The sequence below is a fragment of the Cloeon dipterum genome, chromosome 4, assembly GCF_949628265.1.
Source record: "Cloeon dipterum chromosome 4, ieCloDipt1.1, whole genome shotgun sequence".
Classification (NCBI taxonomy): domain Eukaryota; kingdom Metazoa; phylum Arthropoda; class Insecta; order Ephemeroptera; family Baetidae; genus Cloeon; species Cloeon dipterum.
In genome coordinates this window covers 10,152,989-10,179,034 of record NC_088789.1, presented here as the reverse complement: position 1 = coordinate 10,179,034, position 26,046 = coordinate 10,152,989, and the positions used below count along the sequence as shown (strand labels likewise).

Below are 26,046 nucleotides of genomic sequence, written 5' to 3'. Positions count from 1 at the left end.
CGTTAGTAATTTTGCTTTTCGCTAAATTTTTTCGCTTACCAACACTCCTTAACTAGTAAAATTATGTTGCCTCAGTATACTATTCACACCAGGGCAATTTTGGTTCATGAGAAATAAAAAGCGAGCTGCCAAAATAATTCAAATTAAACATCTGATCTTTTGACACTTAACTTGCTTTTGAATTTTTTCGGGTGCACAGTTGCGCGTGAAAGAAATAATTCTGCGACGGTGGAAAAATGAATAGGAGGAAAAAGAAAATTGAAAGTGAGCAATTATTAATTGAAGGGACGTATTTGCGCGCCACAAAAACAAGCGAGTTACGACTAGCGCCGCCTGACCGTAAACTAGGCAGCACTTGGTATAGAGGCGACTTGATCTGTGACGTTCGTTCGTTCTGTCGTCCTAAATTGAGCTCGACTTGAGAAGTGCGTTTCGCCAACTTGTCTCGGGCTTTTCGGCCAGCGCTGCGAGGCCAGGTGTCGACGACGAGTTGAGTGATGTCGAAGCCGCCCGTTGGGCACGCCAACCTGTGAGTCGGGCCGACTAGCTGTGAGCTTGGTTTGTTGAATCGAAGCCCGAAGAACCATCGAGTGCATTGAGTGGCTCCGTTCATAGTGTCATTGGCGAAGCATCCGAAGCAGCCCCAGAGCCCCTGGTACGCAGAATGCACCCCGCCTCGTGCCGCAGGTAGGTCAGCACCCAAAGGTCGACGTCTGGGCGGGTGGGACCTTCGCGCTCGGCTTTGCTACGCGAGTGACCCTGAAATTAACCCCACTCGGACACGACCCTGGCGACTGTTTGTTTTGCCGTCGCGGCCTCCGCAGGTCGCAGTCGCCCGTCCCGATGGCCTCCGGGGAACCCGCCGAGCAGCCCCCGCGAGCCCCCACCCCTCGACGGCCCGTGCGAGTGGCCCTTTAAATGACCCCACTTTCTGCACTTTTGTGCAATTGTTGCATGCGCATTTTACATGTAGTGCAGCGACCAGGAGCCTGCTCAGGGTATGAAATCCTTGCACGTCGCGCAAAAGCGCATCCCGATCGACTGTGTCGCAATCGCTGTGCATGTACATTTCAAATGCTCGTGATGTCGTTTGATCGCGAGGGACGCTGCTACGTACTAGCGGGCGCCGACCGAGGCAAAGCATGCGGTGCCGCCGACGGCACCTGCTGAGTGCTAAAAGATGGGGTGGAAATCCATTGGCTGAGGGCGAAGTGCTACACAGATGCACAGCGTCCGGCATCGTTTTCGCTGCATCCGATTTCTCGTCTAGAGCAGCATGAATCATCGCACGCACATTTTGACATTCTTGTCGCTGTATTATCCCATGTCCTGATGACTATTACTGCTGCATATTATCTAATTTCCTCCTGGACGGAAAGTATGATATCGGCCGAGGTGCAAAACGGCAATTTCCGCGCGAACCTATTATGGAGATGCCTACGTGACTTATTGCATTTGCTGGAATTCCCAATTTTAAAGCGAGCTATTTGTTAAACAATAAGAATTAAGTAGTAAAATAATAAATATTATGGCTCAGAGTTAAGAATGGATTCAAACGCGAACAGCTACTATCACCGGCCTAATTCCCTAAAGTGGTTAGGTCTGAACAAAATAAATATTGGACCGCAGTTACTGAAATCTATGCACTCTAAATTTTTAAATCCGTTCAAATGAAGGTATTTTTCGTTTGAAACTTCTAGAGTTAAAATGTCGGCGTCGCTTGTCATTGGGGTGGTTGTTAGTTATGGCAACAATGTGAAAGGTTTTCCACTTGCTTCAAGAAGTGGAGGAATCGGTGTCAGCGTGGGTAATTCGTGGAAAGGGGATGGGGATGCTCTTTTTCATATTCTACTTAAACCACGCACATACTTCATAATATTCATTTTGAATCGAGGGGTAAATCATACGATACCTTGCAACTATTAGACATTGTGAGCAGCAGCTTGCAGTATTATAATATATGGTACTGTTTTTTTTAAATTTAAGCTTACTTAATTGTAATCTAAATCTTACTAAGCCTGTGTGTTAATTTTCTTCAAACATTATATTTTTTTCATGGAGTTTCTATTTTTTTATATTTGAGTGAGAAAGTTGACTGGACTTTTCTCTTTCATAAGCTAAGCTGGGTGATGAAAAATTCGTTAAATAATGGTGTATTATTGAACAAAATTTTAGAAAATACAGTAGGCATGAGAGTTATAAAATATACTGAGTGCTTTCTCTATGCTTAAATGGTTACAATATTAACAGTGTAACCTCTTGTGTTGTCACTCGCACGAGACATCATGACATTAGGCTCTTTATTAGCAGAGAGAGGAATCTAGTCCATTATATCTATAGTTTGGCACACTTTTCTGTCTCTTCATTTCTCTCAATTATTGCCAGTTTTAAGTTGAAGAATATTATCGGTTTTGAACAATCACCTAAGTAAGGTGTCCAGGAAACACAAGCTGTATTTTGAATTGATTAAATAATGTTGGAAACTTGTTATTGTTGAAGTATATATATGTATAAAATTTATAAAACAAGCAAGTGAAATAACATTCCAAACAAGTGAATACCGATATATTTATTACATAAAAAATTATTAAAAATTAAAAAAAATGAATTTAAATTATACCATCGAAAGAACTCTTAAAAAGTACCGTCGCCATACAATGTGAACTAGCTAGCAAAAATTCAGGTTTCTCGTTTTCAGCTAAACAGTCGGCGTTGCGTCATAAATTAGCACGATTGGCTACCATAGCGGTTTCATCCTGATTATATATATGTTAGGCGTGCAAATAGTGTAGATACGTTGGCCATAAGCGGCAATAATTATTCAGCAATCTTGGTGGAAAGCCAATTTTGCAGCAGAAACGCATGCAGCCACTTTCCCCACGTTTTATTTTTAAATTTCATTCATCCGCCTAATTAAATTGGAGCGGTCGGCAGACAGTATTGAGCCTCCCTTTGCTGCCGCTAACAAATTGAAAGCTGCAGTAGTGCAGGCCGACGTACTTGCTTTAGTCTCCTTTATTTTTGCGCCCATTCCGACTCACGTATCCACTTTATTCGATGCCCTTTGCCCTTTCTCGTAAAATCGTCACTCGCAACTGTTAAGATTAAATTCAAACAACATAAGTGGGCGCGTCAGAACTGCGTCTGACAATAACAACAACGGGAGGGCGTGCAAGTTGTCCAAAAACACTTAAAACAGAATTTGTCCGAGAGGACTTTATCAGTGTAGGAAATTGTCCGAAATGGGCAAGCTTAGCTATCAAATTTTCGTATTAAAATCACAGTACTCAATCATTCAAATGAACGAAAGTGTCGGTAATATCTTTCTGAAACTAACTATCTGAGTCTGAATCTTGGGGTTGAGCTGGTCGCTTGATGGCCTTCTTTGGCACAATTTCCGATGTCTCATACAGTGCTGCTCTCGATGGAATGAATTTGTTGCTATGTGTTTTTTCAAGAAATCCCCGTCTTCCAATTCAAGTGTTTTCCTGACAATGTCTTGGTCTTGGATCAAATAGCCTGGTCGTCTAATCCTGGAATTTTTTGCCACTTCTCAGGCCATCCAGATTGACGCTGCACGTTAAGCATAGGCCTTTAAAACATCTAAAAGAAATTAAGTTTTTTCAGAATTATTACTAAATTGAAAATTGAGCTACCTATACTATAAATCTCCAACAGTTTGATTGTGAGGTTTTGATTTTGCTTCTTCAGCAGGCGATGTTTAGGTTAAATTGAATTATTTGTCCTATTCTTCTTTATATATACGCAGAAAGATACTTACATTACTGACAAACATTCAAATTTAGGACTTATTCCGTTTCGGATAAAATCCTTTCGGACATCTTCTGTTTCGGACAAGTTCCGTTTGATGTTTCAGACAAATTATTTTCGGACAACTTGCAACATCCCAAAAACGGTGACCCACCATAAAATTCAAGTTAACAATAGATGTTTTTAGAAAAAATTAACTATTAGTTTCATTGATAGCTTATTTCAATATCTAAGCTAACTAGAAACAAGCTGATTTGGAATAATTATAAATATTTTTCAGTATTAAATACAGTATTATTTGTGTGAGTTGCCGACTTGTTTTTCAGGCCTGGGCTTTTTATTATCACAAGAGACGATTGCTTGGAAATGCGCAGGTTACAAGTTTCGCTAGCGGTTTATTTGCAGAGATTTTCTTTCTTCTCAGATAAAGCTTTTTCGTCAAAAATTATACGAAAAAACAAATTCACAATTTAATAGCTACTTTTCTCTTTATTCCAATTCCACAAACAGAATTAATCCCAGCAAGGCATTCTTGGAAGCAACAAAATATTTTGACTGATAAATTAGATGCGTCAAACGCCCAATTTCCTCCTCGCGATTTGATAGCGAGCCGTATGTATGGTGAATCCAGTCTTGTTAGCAGTCGTCAGCATGGCCGATCACGAAATAATGGCGCTCACGATATTTATGTAATTAAAATTGCGCCGGCCGAGTGGCTCTTCTAAAAATATTTCTGACATGCAAACTGCGCTGATTCACGCCAGGAGCCAGTCCAACACAGGGAGCGTGTTCGCACACAGATTCGGTTATTCCTCGCTTTGCGTATCGATTTTTGGGGGATGAAAAGAAAATTATTACTGTCGCCGGCTTTGTTTTGCGGGTTGGGAGATGTGATGCTCTGAAAGAATGATATTGAGTGATGACCAAACAGAAACAAAGTGACTCAAACAAAACCTATCTTATTGATTTATTCTTGAATTAAAGTATCTCTGTAATTGCGATTTGGAAGTTGCTCCGCTAATACACGGTTAAAAACTGCGTTTCCGTGCCTGATAAAGGCTGTTCCTCAAATCTAAAGCTATTTGCAAGCGGACGCTTCTTGGATGCCCGTCAACTGACAAATGGGTTTGAAATGTTTGAATTCAATGGCAGAGCCTTTATTGGTTTGGCTAATTTTGTCACATTTGCCGCACACGTGACAGTTTTCTCGGTGTATTTCTGAATGCAAATACCAAGAACTATATGCTTGGCATTGGCATAGACTACCAAACATTCCTATCATCAAAAAAAGTCGAAATAATTATGTATTTGCTTCTCCAGTGTGAAATATTGTCATAGACTATTCCTTAAATCGGGTTCGATATGGAGCGAGGACTGATGACTAATTTCCGTTCTATTAGGTCGCAGTTTGTAACAGTCGCCGTGATTTCCGTGACGGATCGGTGTTCGCTCATCGAGAAAGTAAAGTTTTTCCTTGTTGAACAAAAGTGCGCGCAAAGAATGATCATACTCAGAATTTTTCTGAGACGGAAACTCAAAGCTATCTTGCAATTCTCGCGAGTCTGCCTTAAGTCTAAAGGTATAAATTAATAATACCGGGAGCCGAATTAACTATCAGCACTGAGGTAACTATTTAGTCAATTATTTTTGTATCTCCGATCTGCAAATTTCGCAAATTTTGAGCGTGCAAAATAACAATGGATGGCAACCAAGGGCTTTTGTTCAGGTGCCAAGACTTTTTTACCCGTAAATCGCGTTGCCGGAAACTGGAAAGATGCAGCCTAAGTAGCGCCTCGGTCTGCTTTCACTTACCTTCAAAAATTTAAACGAACTCCTTTACAATGTGTGCGAGCCAAATGCAAGCGTGCATCCTGCACAGATCACTTCCATCGGTGTTTGTGCTGTACAATGCGAGCCAATGGTATAATTAAGAATGTTATTAATATAATATTAAAACGGCTGGATAGTATGAAGAGTAAATTATTATAATTTTTTACCATTCTATACTTGTTTATTCTTGCAAAGTCACTACATAATGGTACATTTAATTTAAAATACGTTGTTGTTTCATTGCTACAATCGATTGTTATTTGTATTTCTGAAAAATTTGTTTATGTTTTCCAAATCTTCAATATTCTGTCCAAATATTTTGTTTTTGCGTCAGTCTTAATCGGTTCAGGCATCATTCCATTATTTCCCGCACGAAGGAGTAAAATTTGAAGAAATAAAATTCAATTTAACATCTTAATTGCACAACTTAGCTGAAACAGAAGTCATTCGCATATCTGGCCTGAACAGGTTTGTTTTTTTCTGTTTTCTGGCTCAAAATGGTCAGCAACTGCTGGCAAATAGGGCCAAAAGACTTGCGTTGACATTGTTTTGAGCGATGAGTGGTTAAAAATTGGTCCGCATCCGCTTTCTTTAAACAAAATTTTCATAAATTAAAGCAAACGAGAGAAAAATATAATCAATTGGGAAAGGGGTGGCGAAAAAACGCCAAATGGGCCGCTGGACGGCTTCCTGTTGCTCGCTCGCCTATGAAAATATTTCCCAGGTCATTCAGAACGCACATGTGGCGGGAGAATGGCTTAGTAAGTTTTTTTCAGAGCCAGAGTTGCTGATGAAGCTTGGATTTAGCCACAATTGCAATGCAAACCATTGTTACAATTGATTCTGCTGTGTGTATCTTGCACAATTTATTTAAAATTTCAATTACCTGACCGTAGAAGCAAATAGAAGATTTCAGCTTCAAACTGAGGAATTTTTCTCAGTTTGTTTTAGCTTCAATTTTCACCCTTTTAACCATATATTTATTTTTGTCAAAACAGCTGCCCGAAATCCGTGCTTGGTCAATGGGCTAATTGTCTGCATCGTTTAATTCCTTATAAAGTCACTGTTGAGACCTAGATTTTCTTGGGGCTAATACTTATGAAAGGAAAACCCCACTCAGGAGACTGATAAGTAAACACTCACAACTCAAACACGACATGAATATCACATTTAGCTTTTATTTAAGCTAAGATTGAGACAAAATTCTTTTGGGCCAAATAGTACGCTTTGTCTCGTGTTCAGAGAGCTTGTAAATTTCATTGGTTTCGCGTCCTGTTTTCTTGAATGAAAACTTGATGGATGTAAATAAATTTGTATGTGTATATGTACGCCGACCTAAAACTTGAGACAGCCATAGTGTTAAGGCTTTACGTCCCTGCATTCATTCCTTTGATTTGTTTACAATTTTTCCACCATCGGTCAGTTGAGAGCGTTGTTAGGAAAGAGCACTACCTGCAGCAGAGGGAAGTATGGTGATGGTGACAATGACAATGCATCCCTTTGTTAAGACTAGGGAAAAATACCATATTATATCATACAACAACAAATATTGTGTAGATTTTGTGCTAAGAGCGTGTGTGGTCTGCACGACATAAAAACCATTTGACTACTTTATTTGAAATACTTTATTTAAGTTTTACCGGCTGCTTGCATTTTGCTGGCAAAGGTGATTCTACAATTCTACCACTTCCCATAAAATACTTAAAGTAGAGCTTAATGTTTTAATAAAACGTGTAACTGAATTTTTCATCACAGATTTTATGAAATAAGAAGACCCAATAACTTACTTTGCGTTAGAAGTCAGTTATTATTTGGTTATGCGTAAATAATTCGCCGACCGATTCTTAAGTAACGCGTCGTAATATTTGACTTGCTGGGAAATTACAAAAAACTTTTTTGTTTTGTTTTGTGTAAAATCGTGTGTGGCCACTTCGACGTGGCCACATTTACGTGGTGAAGTGAGTCATGGTACTGGAATTTCGAAGGAGATTCTCGCTGCTAGCAGTCGCGCTTACCCCATATCTCAACTTAACTATATACGCACAACAAATCTTCCCCTGACTTGTTCGCTGGTGATTTTTAAGGGAAGGTTGCTTCTGGTATTTCCCTTAAGTGACTCTTCTTTTACTATGAACGGCAGTCAGACTCAAGACACGGCATTGAATTCCAGCTTCCTGCCGCTTTGTGTGATATTTATAAACCGACCGAGTGCGATTTAGACGCGCTCAGTGTGGCAAGTGCCCTAATTTTTCTACCTTTGAATACATTACTTTATTTCATTGGCGAAATATTTCCTTAAAAATCATGATAGCTTACAATATTCATCTTTGAAGTATGTATATTATGCTTATTCTGGTAGCTTTATTTTTTTAAACTTATAAAAATAAAGTATATTTTTCTTGCTACTCCTGAGAGTGGCTAAAATACAAGTAAGAACCTGAATTCGTTATTCCTAATCATAATCATTTAATTTTTATTATTAATATTGATTAAATCAGTTATTAGCTCTCAAAAATATGTAACAGTCAGCCAAACTAAATTGAAATGAGCTCTATGACTTTTCATTTTAACTTCTACACCATAGCGTCACGCTGTGTGTAGTTAAATCGAATCTAGACGTGCGAATTTACACGTTTTCTGCGTCGGTTGAGTCGCTAATTGACATCCATACCTGAACTAGCGGTCCAAAAATAGCCATGTGTATCTCCATATTATGTAAATAGAAGAAAGGAAACCCAGTGTGAAAAATCGCGCTCGCTGACATCTACATCTGCGTGTAATGCAAATTTGAACTGGCGGTGTTTTGCTATTGGAGGCGATATCAGTTATTGAGTTGCATATTCGCCATGCCAGTGGGATGGCAGAGGTGACGAAAGAGCGAAAATTGCATTCTTTGAAACGATTCTAAACAAAGAGTGAGAAAATGAGCCCAAATCGCGCTATATCGCTATATCACGCTCCAGATATCAAGCGCTTGCTCTCATTCTCTGTAAACGCCTAACAATTGTGAACGCTGAGTTGATTTGTCGCCAAAATAAATAGTCGCCATACTCTTGCTTGAATATTTTTTGGGCCACGAAGCTTTTAAATTAGTGCCTGTTAAAATGTTTGTGTGGATAATATCAGGTAACTATTTTGGGGAACTCACAATGCATCGTCGGATAAATTTAAGAAATATTTCAAAGGAATTTAATCTAATAATTATCTAATTGAACCGTCTATTAAATAACAAAATTACAATTCTCAGCATGAAATATGTAAAAATTTGATTGACAGTATAAAAACAATAAGCCTTTTCTTACTTTTGTTTGATAGTAGTTGTATTTAGGCTGTCATATTTGAATAATAGAAAATGAAAGCTATAACCTCACCAAATTTAAATTTTCAGTCTTTAAATGGCGAAGTGTGAGTTTTGTAATCGAATTGATTATTTTCAGGTTGTTCCCTTGAGTTAGCACCCAATAACTTCTGCTTTACGACGCCTTTACACTTTAATCTTATCAACTGCAGTGCGAAATGTGCTGCTCGTACGCAACAATGGCAATCATAATAGTAATGATAAATCAATGGAAGGCTCGCTATTACGAAAACAAATCACATCAGTCATTAATATAAAATGCGCGTCTGCTTTGTGCATCCCATTTTAGCGTCGATAGATGCATCCACTCGATTTACCTTTGCAACACACACATGCATGCATAATAATAAATGTAACATGCTTACTCTCTAGAACGCTCCGTAGAGATGCACAACAAGGAAAAGAATAAATGAATCGTGCCCGAACGCTTTTATTGTGAACTACTCTCGTTTCGTTCGTATACTTGTATTGACCTGGTGATTTTGTTGATTGTTTTCAGTTGGCAAGCGGTGTTGTTGTGCGCATATTAATTGATTGGGACGATCATGGACTCAGCTGGATTTATTAGCCGCATTAGGCAACAGCACCAATCTGTTGCGGGAGCAGGGTAAGTGGACTGCTTCTTTCAGCGTTATTTCCATTCAGCGCTCTGCTTGATTGATTGACGTCCAGACTCTAGTCGCAGGATGCGTGGGATGCAACGTGCTGCTCAAATTTATTCAAATCATCCCATGTCCTGAATGCCGAGTGTTTGCACGCACACTTTGCAGCACGTTTTACACATTTGGCCCACTGAAAGCTCATATAAAAAGACAGTTTTTGGTTGAGTATGGATTTTTATAATCCTAGGGTCATGCAAAATTTACGATTCAATTTAGCGTACTTTTTATCATATTTTATTTTATTTTTTATTCATTTTTATTTTTCAAACATTTCAAGTGTTAGCATGGCGCTGGTATAAGTTTGCCAAATCCCCTCTGATCGTTTATTCCTTTCAACTCCAAAATCAGATCAGCCTACTGCTGCCATATTTATATTTATTGACTTCTTTTGGAGTAAAAAATAAATAAATAAACCGAATTGAATTTATTGAGAAAAACTCTTCACAGCGATCATACCACGATTTGTCTAGAGAGTTGATTGTAGTTTTTAGCGTGTTTATTCTTGCTAGTCATGTAATTAGATTTATGTTAGAATTAAATGGAAAGAAAAAAAGCAAACACGGTTTGTAGAAAAGCTGCAAAAGATAAACTGAAAAGGTTATCTCACATCGCACTGAGCAGGAAAAGAAAATCACGGAAATACATTTTTACTAATGCATAAATCATTGGGGTTTCTCTCAAAACTGATAGATAAACGGTGGTGCCAAAAAGTGACTGCTTGAGTCAATTACAAGGAAAATTTAAGAGAGATTATAGTACCTCTAGACTTACAAGGAAACCCTGGATACTGACCGAAATTAAAAGTATATTTTATCAGAACTTATCAGTAATTAGAGGAAAATGACAAATTTGTTCTTAAATACGATTCAACTCTGTTCACAAGACTTGAGTGCGACTTAGTTATGTGTTTAGCTCGATGAGGATAACTAATTACACGTAGCAGGCGCCGCACTTTGATTTGCAGCAGCAGTGAAAAGTGACCACTCAAGCTATTTTGCATTTAAACGCACTCGCTATCGAGGCCACGCTGCCTGTGCAATTCATATACAAAACGTCACCATGCGATTTAAATGACAATGTAGAAAAAACAAAGCCCAACAGCGAAACTGGCCTCACAGTTGAGCTTGATGAATTATTTCTAGCGTTCGATTTTCTGTCCCAAAACGCAGCCTCGGATGTTTAAACTTTTAACTTTGCATCCGCGGATCGCGCGCGGCAGCAACAATTGTTATTCCCCTAATTTTCCTGTCCGTGTCCCCCTCCAGCCCCCCCAGCCGCCAAGTGAGCACCGTCGCTCAAGAAAGTTCCGTTACCAAACTACAGAGGTGTGCTGTGCGGCTCACTTGTTAGTTTATGTGTGCCGTCTGGTCTGTTGCAATCGCTGCAGTGCCGAGTATGCAGCCGCGGCCCCGTGCTTTCGACGGCCGAACCGCGGCGTGAGGCCGACGATCACGCGTGGCCAATACTGACAAGTGCACGTGCGCCGACAGTGACGACAAATGTGGTGCGACGATCTCGACATATGGTCCTGTTTCCACCGAGCCGAGAAAGAAGATGTCACTGTGGCACGACCGATTATATTATTTTTAAAGTGATCGGCAATTAGCGACGCGGTGCGTGTGCATCAGAATGATCATGATTGGAGGCTATCATGACAGTCCCAATCCTTTGCTCAAAGGAACCTTGACGAGGTACGAGTGTGTGTGTGCATTTTCTTCAGGCAGCCAGCTAGCCTGCCTGCCTGCCTGCTTGAATGTCGAATTTGAAAGTAATGCAAGAGAAAGTAACTCACGAATGGGAAACAAATCGCGAGGCGCGTCAGCAAGTGGAGCTGAATGAGGATTCGCTCAGAATGCCGACAATTAGGCCGCCGCGTTTCGATTTTGGATTTCGGGAAATTGTGTGTCCCTCGACGGCGAGTTCGAAACAGCGCGCGGATGATGCATGCGGCTCTAATATATGTGCATATTTATCTCAGTGTTAAATATATACATATGTGCGCCTGCTTTACTTTTATCCAGTAGCAACAGTGTTAGGCGCTAGCAAGCGCAGCGCAACGCGATTTATTTTTCGCCCGACCATTTTTCAACCTGATTGCGGACGCTAAATCGTGGGAATTTCTCCGCGAGCAGCAGCCTCGATTCAAACCGAAAAGAGCTCTGGTTTCTCTGCCCGCTCATTTGCTTTTTTGTCATTGCGCTCTCGCTTGCGTCACACTTTGCTTGCCAAAGTTCAAAAACGCTGTCCAACGGGACCGTTCTCTTATTTTGCCGCCTGCGGGTCGCTCTTGACGCATTGTTTTGAATTGCTGGCGAATTCTCGGTTTCGCGTGCCGATAAATTCATTTGCATCAGCGAGATTCAGCTAACGATGTCCTTGACCTGGTCTGCGCTGCCACAATTTTAATTACATGAATAAATGTTTCTGTATAGTGTTGCCGACTCAAGCGGAGAAGTGATGGTAGTTCGCGAAAATGGCTGTTTTTCTTTTTTGTTTTTACAATAGTTTCAGATAAGAAAATGGCACCATAGAATTGTAAAACAATATAGCAAAACCGTTTGGAGATTTAGAGACGCATGTCGTACTTTTACTTTCTGCGATAGATTATAATTCACGGACTTTTTTGCCTTTGAATTTTTAAAAGAAACATCAAAGACAAAGTGAGATCAAGCACGTTTACACATTTCCCCTCGTTCGGTGTGTTTGGTTTCGGTTTGATAAGCTTTATCAATCATGGTAGACGAGCAGCTGAATGGAAACATTCGAAAATAATACGTTTTATCTTAATTTGGTCCCTTCTGTTTCAGCGTTGAGCGCGAAAGGATGCGCGAAAAAGAACGTCAGTTTAGGCAGCAAATCATCTCGAGCGTGGAGCGAGGTGGTGATCACCCGTTAGTTACTCCGACCCAACCGCTCTTCTCCCCCCTTAAACGGGTATGCTTAAATTTAATCAACGACCCCAAATCTTCCACAAATCATAAAAAATACCCTTGCACAATCTTAAACTATGATCATTGTATATGTCTTCTCGTGGTCGATTCACTCACCGTGGCAATTAAATATATTATTTTCAAAGAAACCTACTGCCATTTTTAGCAATTTGAAACAATAATAAAAATCGGCTGATCGCTGATTTTACCCACGTAATCCTTTTTCTGCATCAAACGAGACCACGACATATAAAACTTTCTCCTTAGTACGTGGCAGTGACAATCGCGTTTGCTGCTATTTACCCACATAACATCAGACGTTAGACACATGCCAACTAGCCGCCGCACGCATTTTTTCACGGCGATGCTAACAGCTTTTCAACCTTTCCAGCCCAAGTCAACCGACAAGGCCGCTCAGCAGATACAGATGAAACTTGGCAAATTCAATGATGTCAAAGGGGAACTGTTGGAGGAACCAAAACGGCTGATAGGCCTAGAAGGGTGCGCGATCGCACCCCCGCCGGCGCCCACGGATCACAAGAAAGTGCATAGTCTGATGTCAGGAGTTTCGCAACATTCAAGCAACCGTTACTCCGCCCCTGGGCCCAAGGTCGATGTACCTCATGGCGGAAATAACGGCCACCCTTTGCCGTCGAGACACTCGAGTCAAATGCCGCCTACCCCTGCTCCCCAAATGGGCATGAGCTCCAAGATGAATACCTCGAAACCATCATCCTTCAACGCATTCAGCCAACCAAAAGCCGTGTCAAAGGTGGATGTCTGTTTTTATTTATTTATTTTAAGTATTTTTTCCCTACTTGAGAGCATATAAATCAAAATTTCAACTTAATTTAAGATTGGAAAAATAACAATGCATTAAATCAAATCTTCCATAGTTGCTAGTAATTTCCAAAGTATTATTCAACTGCATAATAGGCAACCTCTGGTTCAAACGAGTTTCCTGTTTCCTGCCGATGTCTAGCGTTAACTGCCTCAATTCCAATAGGCTTTTATCTCCACTTGTTTTGCTAACTTTGGAAAAATGTGCAACAGTGTTATATTATCCCCATAAGATTGAATTAAATTTGATTTTGTGGCATCTAAACAAATTTTGCTATCTTTCTAGTCTTACCCGGAATTGGACAACATATTCAAGGTAAATTTTGTGCTAATGCCGTTTTTCCAAGAGTTAAATTTTTTAAACTGTCTCTTCAGGAGATGACCGACATCACTCCGCTCATGGAAGGCATCCAAACTCCGCGCAAAGAACCCACTGAGCTGAGGTTCACTTTTGATCAACATCTGAAAACACCAGTGAAGGTACGTGTCCATCAATGAAAGCTGCCTTGTATGACTTCTCAGTTGTAACTAGTCGTGAAATCAATTCATAAAAATATAAGTCCTCCTAATGTAATTCCATATATATTGTGTTCAAGCATGATATATATTCACTGTGATGCAACTGCATTTCCATGCTTCACAAACGTGGAGAAAATATTTAATGTGACACATTTTTTTAACGCACACACATGCCACAAGTCTATCTTGAAACAATGAATCGAACGTCGCACATTATTTAACAAGAGTCGTCTTATTTATTCTCATGATTTTTGCGATTTTTGCAGCCAAAAGAATCGCTCTCCTTGCCGCCACCTGCCCCCATGACTGCACATATTACGACTGAACCTAAAACTCAACAGCAGAACTGCTCAGCCAACTCCAGAGGTGAGTACTCTTTCCACCATTATTTCAATCTCTCGGCTGGATAATGAATTGCTTAATTTGCATTCATGTGGGTCTCGCTAATGAGTAGCTACGCGTCAATTCTTTTTAAAATTCAAATTTTGCGATATGAAAGAAAGTGCCTGCTGCGTGATCAAAATCAAGTTATGATGTCTAAAATATTTTTAATTTGTTAAATCCACGTGCAAGAAAAAAATACTAAATTAATGTGATTAAATTTCTTATATGGAAGATTGGGAAGATGAGCTTTTGGTTAAATTTCTTTATTTTTCACGGGTTGTGAAAATTTAATTGATTGTTTAAAATTGATCTATTAACATAAGAAATATTTTTACGCTGACATCATTTCAGTCAATAAAAATCAACATTGACTTATATGCCGCAAACCCCTCTATAAATGAGTAATTTACTTGACATTAAAAGCAGACTTGATTCGGCAAGTTTGCCTCTTGTTATTTTCCCTCGTGGTGATGTGCAAGCAAGTGGCCGGAGAAGAACGCGAAATGATTTCATGGTCTGCTCATTTCGACCGCATTTTGCAGTTAGTGAGGTGTGATTTTTGTCTTGCTTCATACTGCCGCCGTCGTGGTAGGAGAAAGAGAGAGAGAGAGAGAGAGAGACATCCTTCGCCCGTGCACAATAACATAAATTACAGGCCGCTGTTGTTGGTTGATGCACAAGGCGCGCGCGGTGGAAGCCGCACACCCGAAAGGGAACACTGGCTAGCAGCTGCTGCCACCACGAGCCCGCCGCTCTAGCCAAGCACTTCTTCCCTGCTCTCATCAATTGCTGCCTTTTTATATGAGCGCGCATATTACAGTCATTTCTGACGGAGTGTTCAGCTGTGTGTAAGAGAGTGCGTCTCGCTCGCGTACGCCCGTCCGCAAGATCAAAACACGCAGCGGCGAGAACAGTGACGCTTGATTTAGTTGGGCTTTCCTCGAGCGTTTAACGCCAATGTATGGAGCCGCCGTTGTTGCGATAGTGGTCAACTCGTTCTGCGCGCTTTGCATGGCCGACTGTGCCGAAAAGCGGCCGAAGCACTCCACTTCCGCAGGTATCGCATTTCAGCAGCTGCTCCTTGTCGTCTGCAGATTCGCGCGCCCGTTGCCGTCGACGCCGCGTGGGAAACCTTAATGTTTCTCGTGGCCTATCGGAAAATGGATCGATTCCGCCGTGATTTTGCCGCCGCTGTCGTCGTCATCGTCGCCGCAGCCAGTCGGCGAATTTTTCGCTGTACTAGCGCGCACTTCTCCGGCTCTCATTCTGTGCGAAACTCCACACGGTTCAAAATTGGTTTTTATTGACATCGCTGCACTTCAGGCCAGCGAGTGTCGCAAATTTCACAATCAAACAAGTTGTACAACATGTGAAGTACGCTAGCTTAAGTTAACATAATAAGCTTCGATCATTGTCTGCTACAACAAGTATTAAAATCAATCTTTAAAAGCACTCGCCACAAACACTGTCTGCCGATTTAAACGCGTAATTATTTTCTAACCTTGAATTTTTCTTTTGTTCGCTTTGTCAAATAATCATATTTGTCCTAACGCGGAAGCCAGGTTTATGAAGTCTACTTCTCGGTAAAACATTGAAATGTGAAATTTTGATTAATTACAAGTTAACGTTTATTCTTACATACAATCTAAAATGATATGTGATAGTCTATTTTATTTAAGTTACTGCAAAGTTTCCGCCATTATTCTATTTGGAGAGCAGTTTCAAAACAAATCATGCCAAACATGCAACTGCTTCGAAGTTACGAAAGCCTTGTTTTTTAATTATACGTGATTGTATCGATTTTGTTCGCGTGCGCTCGCAGATTTACGCGGATTATTGCTGATTGTCATTTCTCTTAATTCGCGCGCCATCACGAAAGCAGTACACTTTACCGAAACACTTGGCTACTTCCTGCTGTATACAGTAGAGTCTCTGCTTTTGCGTCGTGCCTGCTGGTTAATTATCCAGTGGAGATCAGTCAAATTTCCGCCACCGTCACGAAAATTTCATATCGAGTGACCTAGAGGAAGAGGAACACGACGTTACCGCCCCCACCTCCACTGGCACACGGAGATTATTACTCCGTCTCTCTCTCTCTCTCTCTCTCTCTCTCTCTCTCTCTCTCTCTCTCTCTCTCTCTCTCTCTTTTTCATCTTCTTGTCTGTGAAGTGCCATATGCACTATAATACTCAATGCCGCCGACAAATCGAGCAGAAACGCGCACGGCACGTAGCAGGGGCAGCCAGATGATGCGATGTTGGCCGCCGCGATCGATAATTACGTACGTGGATATTAGTTTAATTGAAAGCATTAAACGCCCTGAACGACGTCACCGTCGGCTGCCGTCGCCGCCTCGGTTTGTGTATTTGAGTGTGTGTTGTCTTTGTTGAAATGTTGGTTGGTTGATCGCGTGCTGCTTTCGCTGCGCCCGCCGACTGCTCCTCTCCAATAATCATTAGCCAAACGGCCGCCTGTTTTTGTAATCGGAGCCGCGCGCCACTCACCCTCGTTGCCCATTAAGAGGGTAAATCAGTTTAGGCGGAAAATGGATCTTGTTTTAATGACCGCAGGACACTCCGGTAATGAGACACCACCGCGAAACGGTGTTCTTTTCTTATCCCATCGATCGCCCCCGTTACTCCACATATTTTAATTTACATAATCTTTTTTCAAAGGATCACCTTGATGTTAGAAACTTTACGAAATATTTTGTGTGAAAATAAATGGACTTAGAGTTTGATGCGAAAAAAACAAAAATAACAGCAAAAATAAAGAACCTTCAACTCAAGACGACTTTTTTTTTTTTTAAAAAAAAAAGTTGTTTCTGACTCTCCTCTGTCCTTATCACTGGCGATACGTTTCAGTAATTTTTATGCTACTACACACAATTTATCGTTATTTTCAAACAACAAACAGCAATTTTTAGCTATGAAATAACGCTGCTTATCGTAAACTGTCTCAACAGGTCATTTACCACCCCTTTCTTAATTTGCAATTAATTGTGTCGAGCGAGACACAATATTGTTCAAGATGAGAATCTTTTCATATTCGCGTTTCATTTAAGCAGCAAAGAAAATCGGCCTCCGCAAACTGCTGAACCTTGCGTTTTTATTCGTAAAGATTGAGCATATATACGCTTAAATTAAAATTCCCAAGGCTGTTGGAGCAAAATGCCTCAACTGGTACTGTGACATCCTCTGTGAAAAATCTTTGACCAAGAATTCACTTTTGCATTTTTTGTTGAACGCTCGTTGTCAGCTGCACTGTTTGCCGCACCGAAACGATCCTCTCCAACATATTAGAAGCAATAATAATCGGTCCGCGTGCTTGTTACTGAATTCGCTGCGCGCATCAATTTCTCCTGAGCTTCGTTTGGAAAGAAAATCGTGACTAGCGCTTTTCGTTTTGTTGTTTCATTACAAGAGGCCGAATTCTCTCACGGGCGGATCTCAATCCTTTCTGCCGTCCCATCCGTCATGTGTTCAATCGACTGCCCCCCTATATACTTCATTCTCATCAGCTTTATTTTCGGTGACCACTCAGCTATTAATAGCAAGCACAATCGGATTTTGCGTTGTGAATAATCCACGAGATGTGTTTCATCGAATAATAGATCGCATTGGCCAACACGCAATTAGTAAACATAAATGGGATCGAAGCCCTTAAATTTTTATCTCTTTTCTGATCCAGAGACGAATGGATTGTTTTGTTGTCGCTACTGTCATCACTCTCCTCTCTCCGTCAGCCAGCAAAGTTGCAGATTTTTATCGCTTCACTACAAGGAAAGGAACTGATATTTATAGTTCAAAAAATTCCGCATCGCTAGCACAATGAAAGGCTCTCAATAATATATTTTGGTTACTAAAGTGCTAAGAAAAATTATTCGAGTCGTTCGCCCTATGAACAGACAGTATTGATATTGACGGTCGCCTTGGCACACAAGAGAGCTGAGAGTGAGTGCGAGAGTGACGTCGACTGGTGCCACCAGCAACAAATGACCTTGCTTTTTGCAACGGCCGCAGTGGAGGTGCTACTGTCATAATCATCCGAGATGCTGGAAAGCCAATTGCTCGCCTGCTAACTCGCGTGCAAATTTTGCACCCTTTCTGGCTGAGCGATTAACGCGCTTGAGCACGAGCACTATTTTGTTGATCACTTTTCGAAAGTCGTTTTTTTCTACAAATAAAGAGTCCGGCATGCTGACCGCTCGCTGTGCCGGACCACTTAGATTTTTACGCTTTCGATGATGAGGAAAATTCTTATTGTGAATCGGAATGATGCGCTGCTCCCTCTCCTACATCGTTTAAAAACTCAATTATAAGATACATGAAAATCTCTCAAAGTTCGTTTACTCTGCTTTTAAAATTCACATTTCGTACTCCATTATTCAGCAATCAACGCCAAATTATCAGGCTGCATCCGGTGTTAGTCAGTCAGGAAAATTCGCAAATGGGCTGATAACGCCCCAGGCCGTTCCTTTCTATGAGATTCCGGTCGGAAAGTTTTAAATCCGGCAGTCTGACTTAAAATAGAATGACCAGTTAGTTACATTGGAGTTAAGTGGAACTCGTGTTTTTCCCTGGCGGTAATTTTTACGAGGTAATAACGCGAGCATCTGGTCTGTGAAATGGCAGCACCTTTGCCTGGCCGCGTGCGCGCTGCTCCACCTGCCCAACGTACAGCTGCTTAACTTAAAAGAAACCAAATTAACATCCTTGCCCGTGATGCACAGATGGATTTGATCAACTAAAATGACAATTTATTTACGCAGTAAATTACACGTCGTATTTAAGCACATTTATCGCCTAATTTCAATGCAGATTGACTGAATGTTTAATTTTCCTTGAATTACTTAGGAAAAATTGCTTGAAAACGTAATATTTCTTGTTACAGAGCAAAGGACGCCACAAAAAGAGAGTTTACCCAGTCCTCCTGAGCCTTGCATGTAAGTACCAAACTTTAAACAGTGAGCCTCTGTGATGGTTTTTATTTTCCATATATTTTTTTATCGCGTTTCTACTCTCCATCGCCCTTTCAGTTCGTTCAACTGATATTACATTTAACGAGCACAGGAAGTTGTGATAACATGCTTCAATATGATAGGTTAACCTTTCCTAAATTTGTATACCCTGTGCAACTGAAAGCGGAGTTGAGGAATTATTTACAAACGCATATTTTGACCGTTCCCTCTTGATTTCGTTTCAGTGTTGAGCAAGACTTAGAATTTTCTGAAGATTCGTCTGATGAGCTCGCTGATGCTCGCAAGTACTCAAAACCGAATGTAAGAAATCTAATACTTGAAACTAGTGATCTTGAAAATCACTACTTTAAACGTCTGTTTACTTAATTTTTTCCACTCTTTCAGGTGAAAGGAACAAGCAGCACTCTTTTGTAAGTATAATTTTTTGCATCACATAGACATAAATAAAAACAAGCTAATTTTTTGTCACTGTTAAATCCAAACTTTAATGCAGTTGTTTTTCGTGGCAATCTTGTCAATAATTAGCTTGTATAAAAGATTACTTGTGTTTGATTCGCAAAATTCCGCTTTGCAGACAAGGTGCCTCTCAGGCAATCACAACTCCGAGACCATCAGTTCCGCCGCCTCTGTTGAGTCCATTGCCATCGACGAGTGTCCGCATGGAGGACTCGCCACCCATTGCACCGATGCCTAAAAATGCCTCTGAGAGCGGAGGGACTACTTCAGAAGAGTCCTCCTCTTCCTCTGGCTCCGAATCAAGCAGTGAGGATGAAGAGGAGCCAACATCACTCCTCGAGAAAGCTCCTCTCGCCAGTAGGCCCTCGCCCCCAAGACCTTCGTCACCAAAGGTGAGTGGTTTCTTTCGAGTAAATGCTCAATATTCTGGTATCGTTTTTAAGATTTTAGAAAAAATTGGTATTTTAAATTATAAAAATTTGTATCTCTTTAATTAGTTATCTCTTAAATTGAATTTCATCCTACAGGCAAATGAAGCTCCGCAGGTAGAAAGGAGTTGGAAACTCGAGTCTTTCTTCAAAGCTGAAGATTCTAATAAAAAGTCACTGGTAATTTTTTAATGCCCATTTTCAAACAACTACTTAACTAGTTAATATTGCAGGGTGGCTCACCAAAGAGAAGTTCAAAGCAGGATAAGTGCAGCGATGATGAGCATGTCGCCTTGTCGGAAGTGATTCCTCCCACACCTCTGCAGCCGCTGTTGTCAGATGATGATGACGATGCTGCAAATGTGCGCAAGCTTGCTGAGTCTGCCAGACGGAAGCAGCCTAGGAAGAAGCGTTCCTCGACCAGGAGCATCGAGGAGGAGAAGAAGTTGAGTGACTCGGAAGACGAGGACAATGAACCGAGTAAGGCAGCGCGGCCGGCACGCAACTGCAAAACCAAGGGCGAGGAAACTCGTCGCAGCAGCAACGTGGTTCCTGTGAAGAAGCAGCGGCGAACCGCGTCACGGGAAGAAGTCAAACCGAAGAGAGTGCCGGTTGCTACTGGCGGAAAGGGAGGCAAGCAGAAGTCAAAGATGAAGAGCGTCGAGGAATGTCCAACCGACTCGAGCAGCAGCAGTAGTAGTGACTCTGATACAAAGGTGAAAAAGTTAACGAGTTTGGAGCACTCTCAAGTGCTCAACAAGAATGTTCCTTGGGTTCCCCCAACTACTCCTGTCAAGCCATCGGCGACTGTTGCTCCTCGGAGGAGGGTCAGCGGCAAAGGGGCGGCTCGTAGACACCACAGCTCTGACAGCAGCTCCGACTCAAACGATGATGTTAAGCCCAAAGGCGTCGGTGGGCTTGGCAAAAAGGACGACAGCCCGCCCAAGCTAGAAGTGGACGATAAAGTTATTCAGGACAAGAAGAAGAATGACTTTTTGCGGCGTGTGTACTCTAAGTCTGGCCAATCAGACGGCGGAAAGGGAGTGAAGGCCCGGTCCGGCAGGTCGGAAAGGAGCGAGGAAGATGCTGTGCTGCCGTCAATTGGGCGGCCAAGTCCTGCTGTCTCCATCAAGGAGGAAGCGCCGGTGGTCAAGAAGCCTTTCAGTTTGATGTGCCGCATCCCGCTGAGCAGACTTAAGGAATCGCAACTGAGGAAGCTCAGACCTGAGGGGGCAACACCAGACATTGAAGTGCCCAAAGCGCAAGTTCTTTCAAGACTGTTTGACTCTTCCAAGACTGGCTCGCAGTCGCCTAGCCAACCGATCGCGACCGTGAGTTCCTCCGATACGAGCGACAGGAAGAGGAAAAGCTCGAGCAAAGTCAACGGCAAAAGCCACTCTAAAAAGACTAAACCTGATCGCGAGAGGAGAATGAGTGGCAGTTCGGTGTCATCAATTTCAACGGTCAGCAGTAGGATCTCAGCTACAAGCATGCCTCAGGAGCACAAGAAACCTAGTAGAAGGAGTCGCAAGCACAGTCTCGAGGATGGCGAAGTTGCAGACAAAAAGCGACGAAAAGATGCCAGTCGGAGTAGTAGTAAAAAGCCAGTGCCTAGTCAGGTAATTAAAAATACTTTATTCTAGTTGATAGACCCTAGAGTCAAATCAGACAAATGAAAAGTTAATCACGGTAATAATTTGAAATGAAATTAATATCCAACTGCAAAAACTATTTTCTGTAGTTTCAGTGCGAAACAATTTTCCAGGCAAAAAAACAGAACACAATTTTCAGTGAGTCTTCCTTAAAATTTCAGAACGAGGAAGTGATGTGGCCGTCTCACGCGTCACCCACAAACCACGACAGGGTATTACCGCCGCCGAGACCAGGGTCCTCGTTTGACGACCCAGACTCTCATTTTGTTAACCCTAGCAAGGCGCTGTCGCCTCTGAGTTCGCCACCAGCGATGTATTCGCCTAACCCAGCCGCTCAAGGAAACTTGTCTGGCAGCAGCAGCTGGCTTGGCGCAGAGTGGACCAACCAACAGCCAGGTTCCTCAAGCTGCAAGATGTACAGTTCTTACTTAGAGCACCCTGATATCCTAGAAGATGACAAGTACGGAAAACTTTTATTTACATCTATTCTGCCTTAGGATTACTTTTAAAATTTTGACAAACTCATTAATGGCTGGAGAGCCTTTGCCGTCATACTCAAAAGAGTACAGAAAAGTCTAAATTACAGATTCTATTGGTGTAGAGACCAAACGCACTACCTGATGGAAGCGAAACGACTGAAGCACACGGCTGATAAGGAAAAGGATCACACCGCTCAGGCCATGCTGTACCTGGAGTCTGCCCTCTACTTTATCCTAACTGGCAAGACAATGGAAACAGACAATTACGACTCTGAGATGGCAGCTTTTACCATGTATGATGACACGCTTAAGCTGATCAAGTAAGGCCTCCAAAAGTCTGCAACCATAAGCAAAGGTTTAATCACAAATTTCATGTTAGATACATATCATCGAAATACCGCAACCAGCAGCAGTACAATTCTGCTCCAGGAAGCATCGACAACAAACTAGCTGTCCTAGGGTGAGTGATTTTTTTATCTTTTCGCTTAATTATATTTGGTGGCCCAAAGCTCTACAGTCGAAATCATATTTCAAAACTCGCTATGCTGCATACATTTTTAATTGGTAGCTAGCACTGAAATATAAATAATCAACAATTTTTTCTAAGCTTTCAATCATCGTATTTTGAATTGAGTACAAATCATGCACGTTAGAGCCATTTGAACCACAATAATATGTGATACTTTCTAAAACAGCTGCAATTGCAGTCATTTTAAACTGTCTCATTTGACTTTAATAAACCCGCATAGTTTGCAGGAAATCGCATATCTTTGGAACAATGTTGATTGAAAAGCTAAATAAATCAGTAATATTTTTCCTTGCCTTTCGGAACCGTAAAGAATACTGGTCTTTTTCTCACAACGAATGTTAGGACTTTTATGTCTTTTTTTTATCCCATGACACGCCAAACCCTTTAATTTTTTGTTTAAGATATATTATTTGAAGTTTAGTTAAATTAACTTAAGCAGGTGCATGATACAATCGTGTCAATCTACTTGGAAACCATCTAACCCAGACTTAATTAAATAGTTGTCTTTAAATTGCACAATATTTTGAGAAAAGTGTTTAGTGGCACTACTCACTACAAACATTTTTGACATTTTATTAGTTTTGTTAACAGATGAAAAAATATTGCTCTTGTTTTCAGCTTACGTTGCCAATCTTTGATTTACCTGAAGCTGTTCAAGATGCGAAGACAAGAAGCCAAAGAGCTTCAAAAAACCATCTCCTCTTACGTCACTAAGGTAAATCCTTGGCAGATAAAGGATGAAAGAACATATTCTGTAGCACAATATCTGCAGTTCCAGCAACAACCCTCAATTTACGTGAACAGCGAGGCATGGAGCGTGGCGCGAACGTCAGAGACGCCTTCTCCGCAGTCGCCAGGCTCCGTGGGCTCGGTGAATAGCCAGAGTTCTGGCTACAGCAGCGGCGAACTGCGGCCCAAGGTTCCAGGCAGTGCCAGCAACCCATCCTCCAGCATGGCTGCCGGTCAGCAAACCCCCCTAAACCAATGCATCGCCATTCCCTGTCAAGTTCACCAGGCGATTATGAAGCAGAACAGGTATTCTAACTACCTGTCCATGAGTCACGATCTGTGGGATCAGTCGGACGCGCTCATTGCCAAGGGTAGATCTAAAGGTATGTAATATTTGGCTGACAAATTGCAGCTCTTGACTCACTGACCCTTTTTTCTCTCACTTGCAGACTTCTTTATCCACATGGACAAAGTTGTTGGGCCGTTGACTCTGCACAGTTCAGTGAGCCACTTAGTGAGATACATCAGACATGGAATCAAATTACTGAAGGAAGCGAATTGATGTTTGTGAATATTGTTGTAAACGCGACGCAGCATTTCTCTGCGAACTAACCAAACAAGCAACGCATGTGTTATCTACGAGTGAATAATTTTTATTGGCCCCACATAGGCAATTATTGTGAAACGCTGAAGTTTACTTTTAATTTATTCGTGAAGACTCTCGGAAACGTTATTTATTTACTTCATTTCTACAAACACTACTTTTTCCACCAGTCAAAAGAGTTGACTGCAATCAGCAATTTGAGGCTGTTCACAAGAGCGATTTATTCATCTCCTTATCCAAGAAACCTTTTCTGCGTTCAGCTCTCTGTACCAGTTGAAAGAAGTGAGAAGCTTGCATTGCATACCTCCTGATATATTCTGGGCGTTCTTCACTGCGCAAAACAAGTTAAGATTTTCTACCGGGCTTATCAATCATGGATTGTCAATTATATTTTCACCCGTGGTTTCTTTTTTACTGTTTATCTCATCCAGGACAACTTCTACACATTTTCTTTTTTAAAGTGTTCTGATTGTTTGTCTGAATTTTCTGTGGAAGAAAGAAGTAGTGACAAAAACGTTTTAAGTGCGAAGAGAAAAACAATTATAGTTAAACTCTGAAATTTGATACCTGCTAACAGCCTTGAGTTCTTCTCTTGAAACAATGGCAAGTACTTTGATTGTCTCGCATTATTTGTTGGTTACCATGTAATATACAAAGAAAGTTGAAAGTAGAGAGCGAACTTCTTGTTTTACATACGCACTAGCTGATGCATCATAGCTTAGAAAAGCATATTTTCAGAAAGGAATGTCCAGCGAATTCGTATTTTGTATCAGCAAACCTTGCTACTTGATCAATGTATGACACAGAGATGATGCCCAAATATATTTTTACATAAAGCGACGATCAGATAAATATACAGAATCATGGCACCAGAAAATGAACACTATGTCTAACTAAAGCCTTTTTATTGCATACAAAAATACGGAAATATTAAATAACACAAAGAAACGGTTGATACATATTTTTAAGTTTTTACGCATGACATTCATCAAGTCCAAAAATGGAAAAATCACGCAATGCATTGAGAAGTAGTGTTAAATTCTACACCACAAAACAAGAGACAATTATTAATAAATTTGTGAATGAATTGAATCATCTATTGCCTGATTTTGCTGATTAGCAAGCAGTATTTTTACAAGGTTAATCTCTGCTCTTCTTCCGTTTTTGAGTCTTGTCCATGTTGTCACCAGCAAGCTGAAATTGTTGGGTGCTGGAGAGGCGCTCTTCAGTCAAGAAGTGCCCTTTGTGTCAATGCAGTACTTTGCAAACAAATAAAGATATTCTCTATTGATAATGAAAACTTTCTGTTAAGTTTTAGTAAAATTAATAGCGAATGTATAAGGAGATCTAAAAATGTACCAAACCGTAGAAATCCTTAAGAAGGAGCCAAAAACTTATTTTAAAAACTACCTTTTAATCTAAAATATATATTAAATAAATTGATTACAATGAGAAATAATAAATTAATCGTTTTATTTTTTATGTCTTGAAACTATATATTAAAACCTTGAGCACACTAAGGTGTGGACTAATTTTTTTGACATTTTCAGCTCGCCCTTTCCTCTCATCTCCTTTCATTTTCTCCATTAGAGCTATAAATTGGTGAGCTAAAATGTAAGTTCGGTTGAGAAGAAACGCAACTTTTCTATACAAAGAAAATAAATTATTATTAACACGCGCTTCATACCCTTCTGAAAATGCTGAGTTGAAAAAGGCAAGTTTCTCCATGGCTGCGCACTCGCACAGAAGTAATATATTATTCATATTATTATGTATGTACAAAAAAATAAATCTGTTAAAAAAATATCAAATCGCATATAATCATGGGACGCAAATTTGCTTCTCTAAGCAAGTCCAATAATTTATTGAATCTCTGTTCAGCACGGCCCTGGCT

General features: G+C 40.9%; 1 protein-coding gene across 5 annotated transcripts; it reads left to right on the top strand.

Moving 5' to 3' along the window:
- Positions 1-353: 353 nt before the first annotated feature.
- lilli (lilliputian) lies at positions 354-25,615 on the top strand. Of its 5 annotated transcripts, none has more exons than XM_065487362.1 (19): positions 354-687; positions 9,459-9,566; positions 12,429-12,555; positions 12,943-13,323; positions 13,678-13,707; positions 13,767-13,871; positions 14,177-14,276; positions 19,188-19,239; positions 19,500-19,575; positions 19,660-19,685; positions 19,850-20,123; positions 20,259-20,339; positions 20,393-21,778; positions 21,973-22,271; positions 22,413-22,610; positions 22,670-22,750; positions 23,438-23,534; positions 23,592-23,931; positions 23,998-25,615. In XM_065487362.1, exons 2-19 carry the CDS (start codon positions 9,505-9,507, stop codon positions 24,108-24,110), a joined length of 3,828 nt encoding a protein of 1,275 aa, XP_065343434.1. In that variant the 5' UTR covers positions 354-687; positions 9,459-9,504; the 3' UTR covers positions 24,111-25,615. The 5 variants fall into 5 exon arrangements, with proteins under 5 accessions (XP_065343434.1, XP_065343432.1, XP_065343435.1 ...); XM_065487360.1 differs by having other exon boundaries at positions 22,398-22,610; XM_065487363.1 differs by lacking the exon at positions 9,459-9,566 and having other exon boundaries at positions 22,398-22,610.
- The last annotated feature ends 431 nt before the right edge of the window (positions 25,616-26,046 follow it).

Bases quoted from the DNA above. Each gene is read 5' to 3' on its own strand.
- lilli (XM_065487360.1), top strand. From the start codon at position 9,505: ATGGACTCAGCTGGATTTATTAGCCGCATTAGGCAACAGCACCAATCT. The intron at 13,872-14,176 runs GTACGTGTCCAT...CGATTTTTGCAG, and splicing joins ATCTGAAAACACCAGTGAAG to CCAAAAGAATCGCTCTCCTT. The intron at 19,240-19,499 runs GTAAGTACCAAA...ATTTCGTTTCAG, and splicing joins AGTCCTCCTGAGCCTTGCAT to TGTTGAGCAAGACTTAGAAT.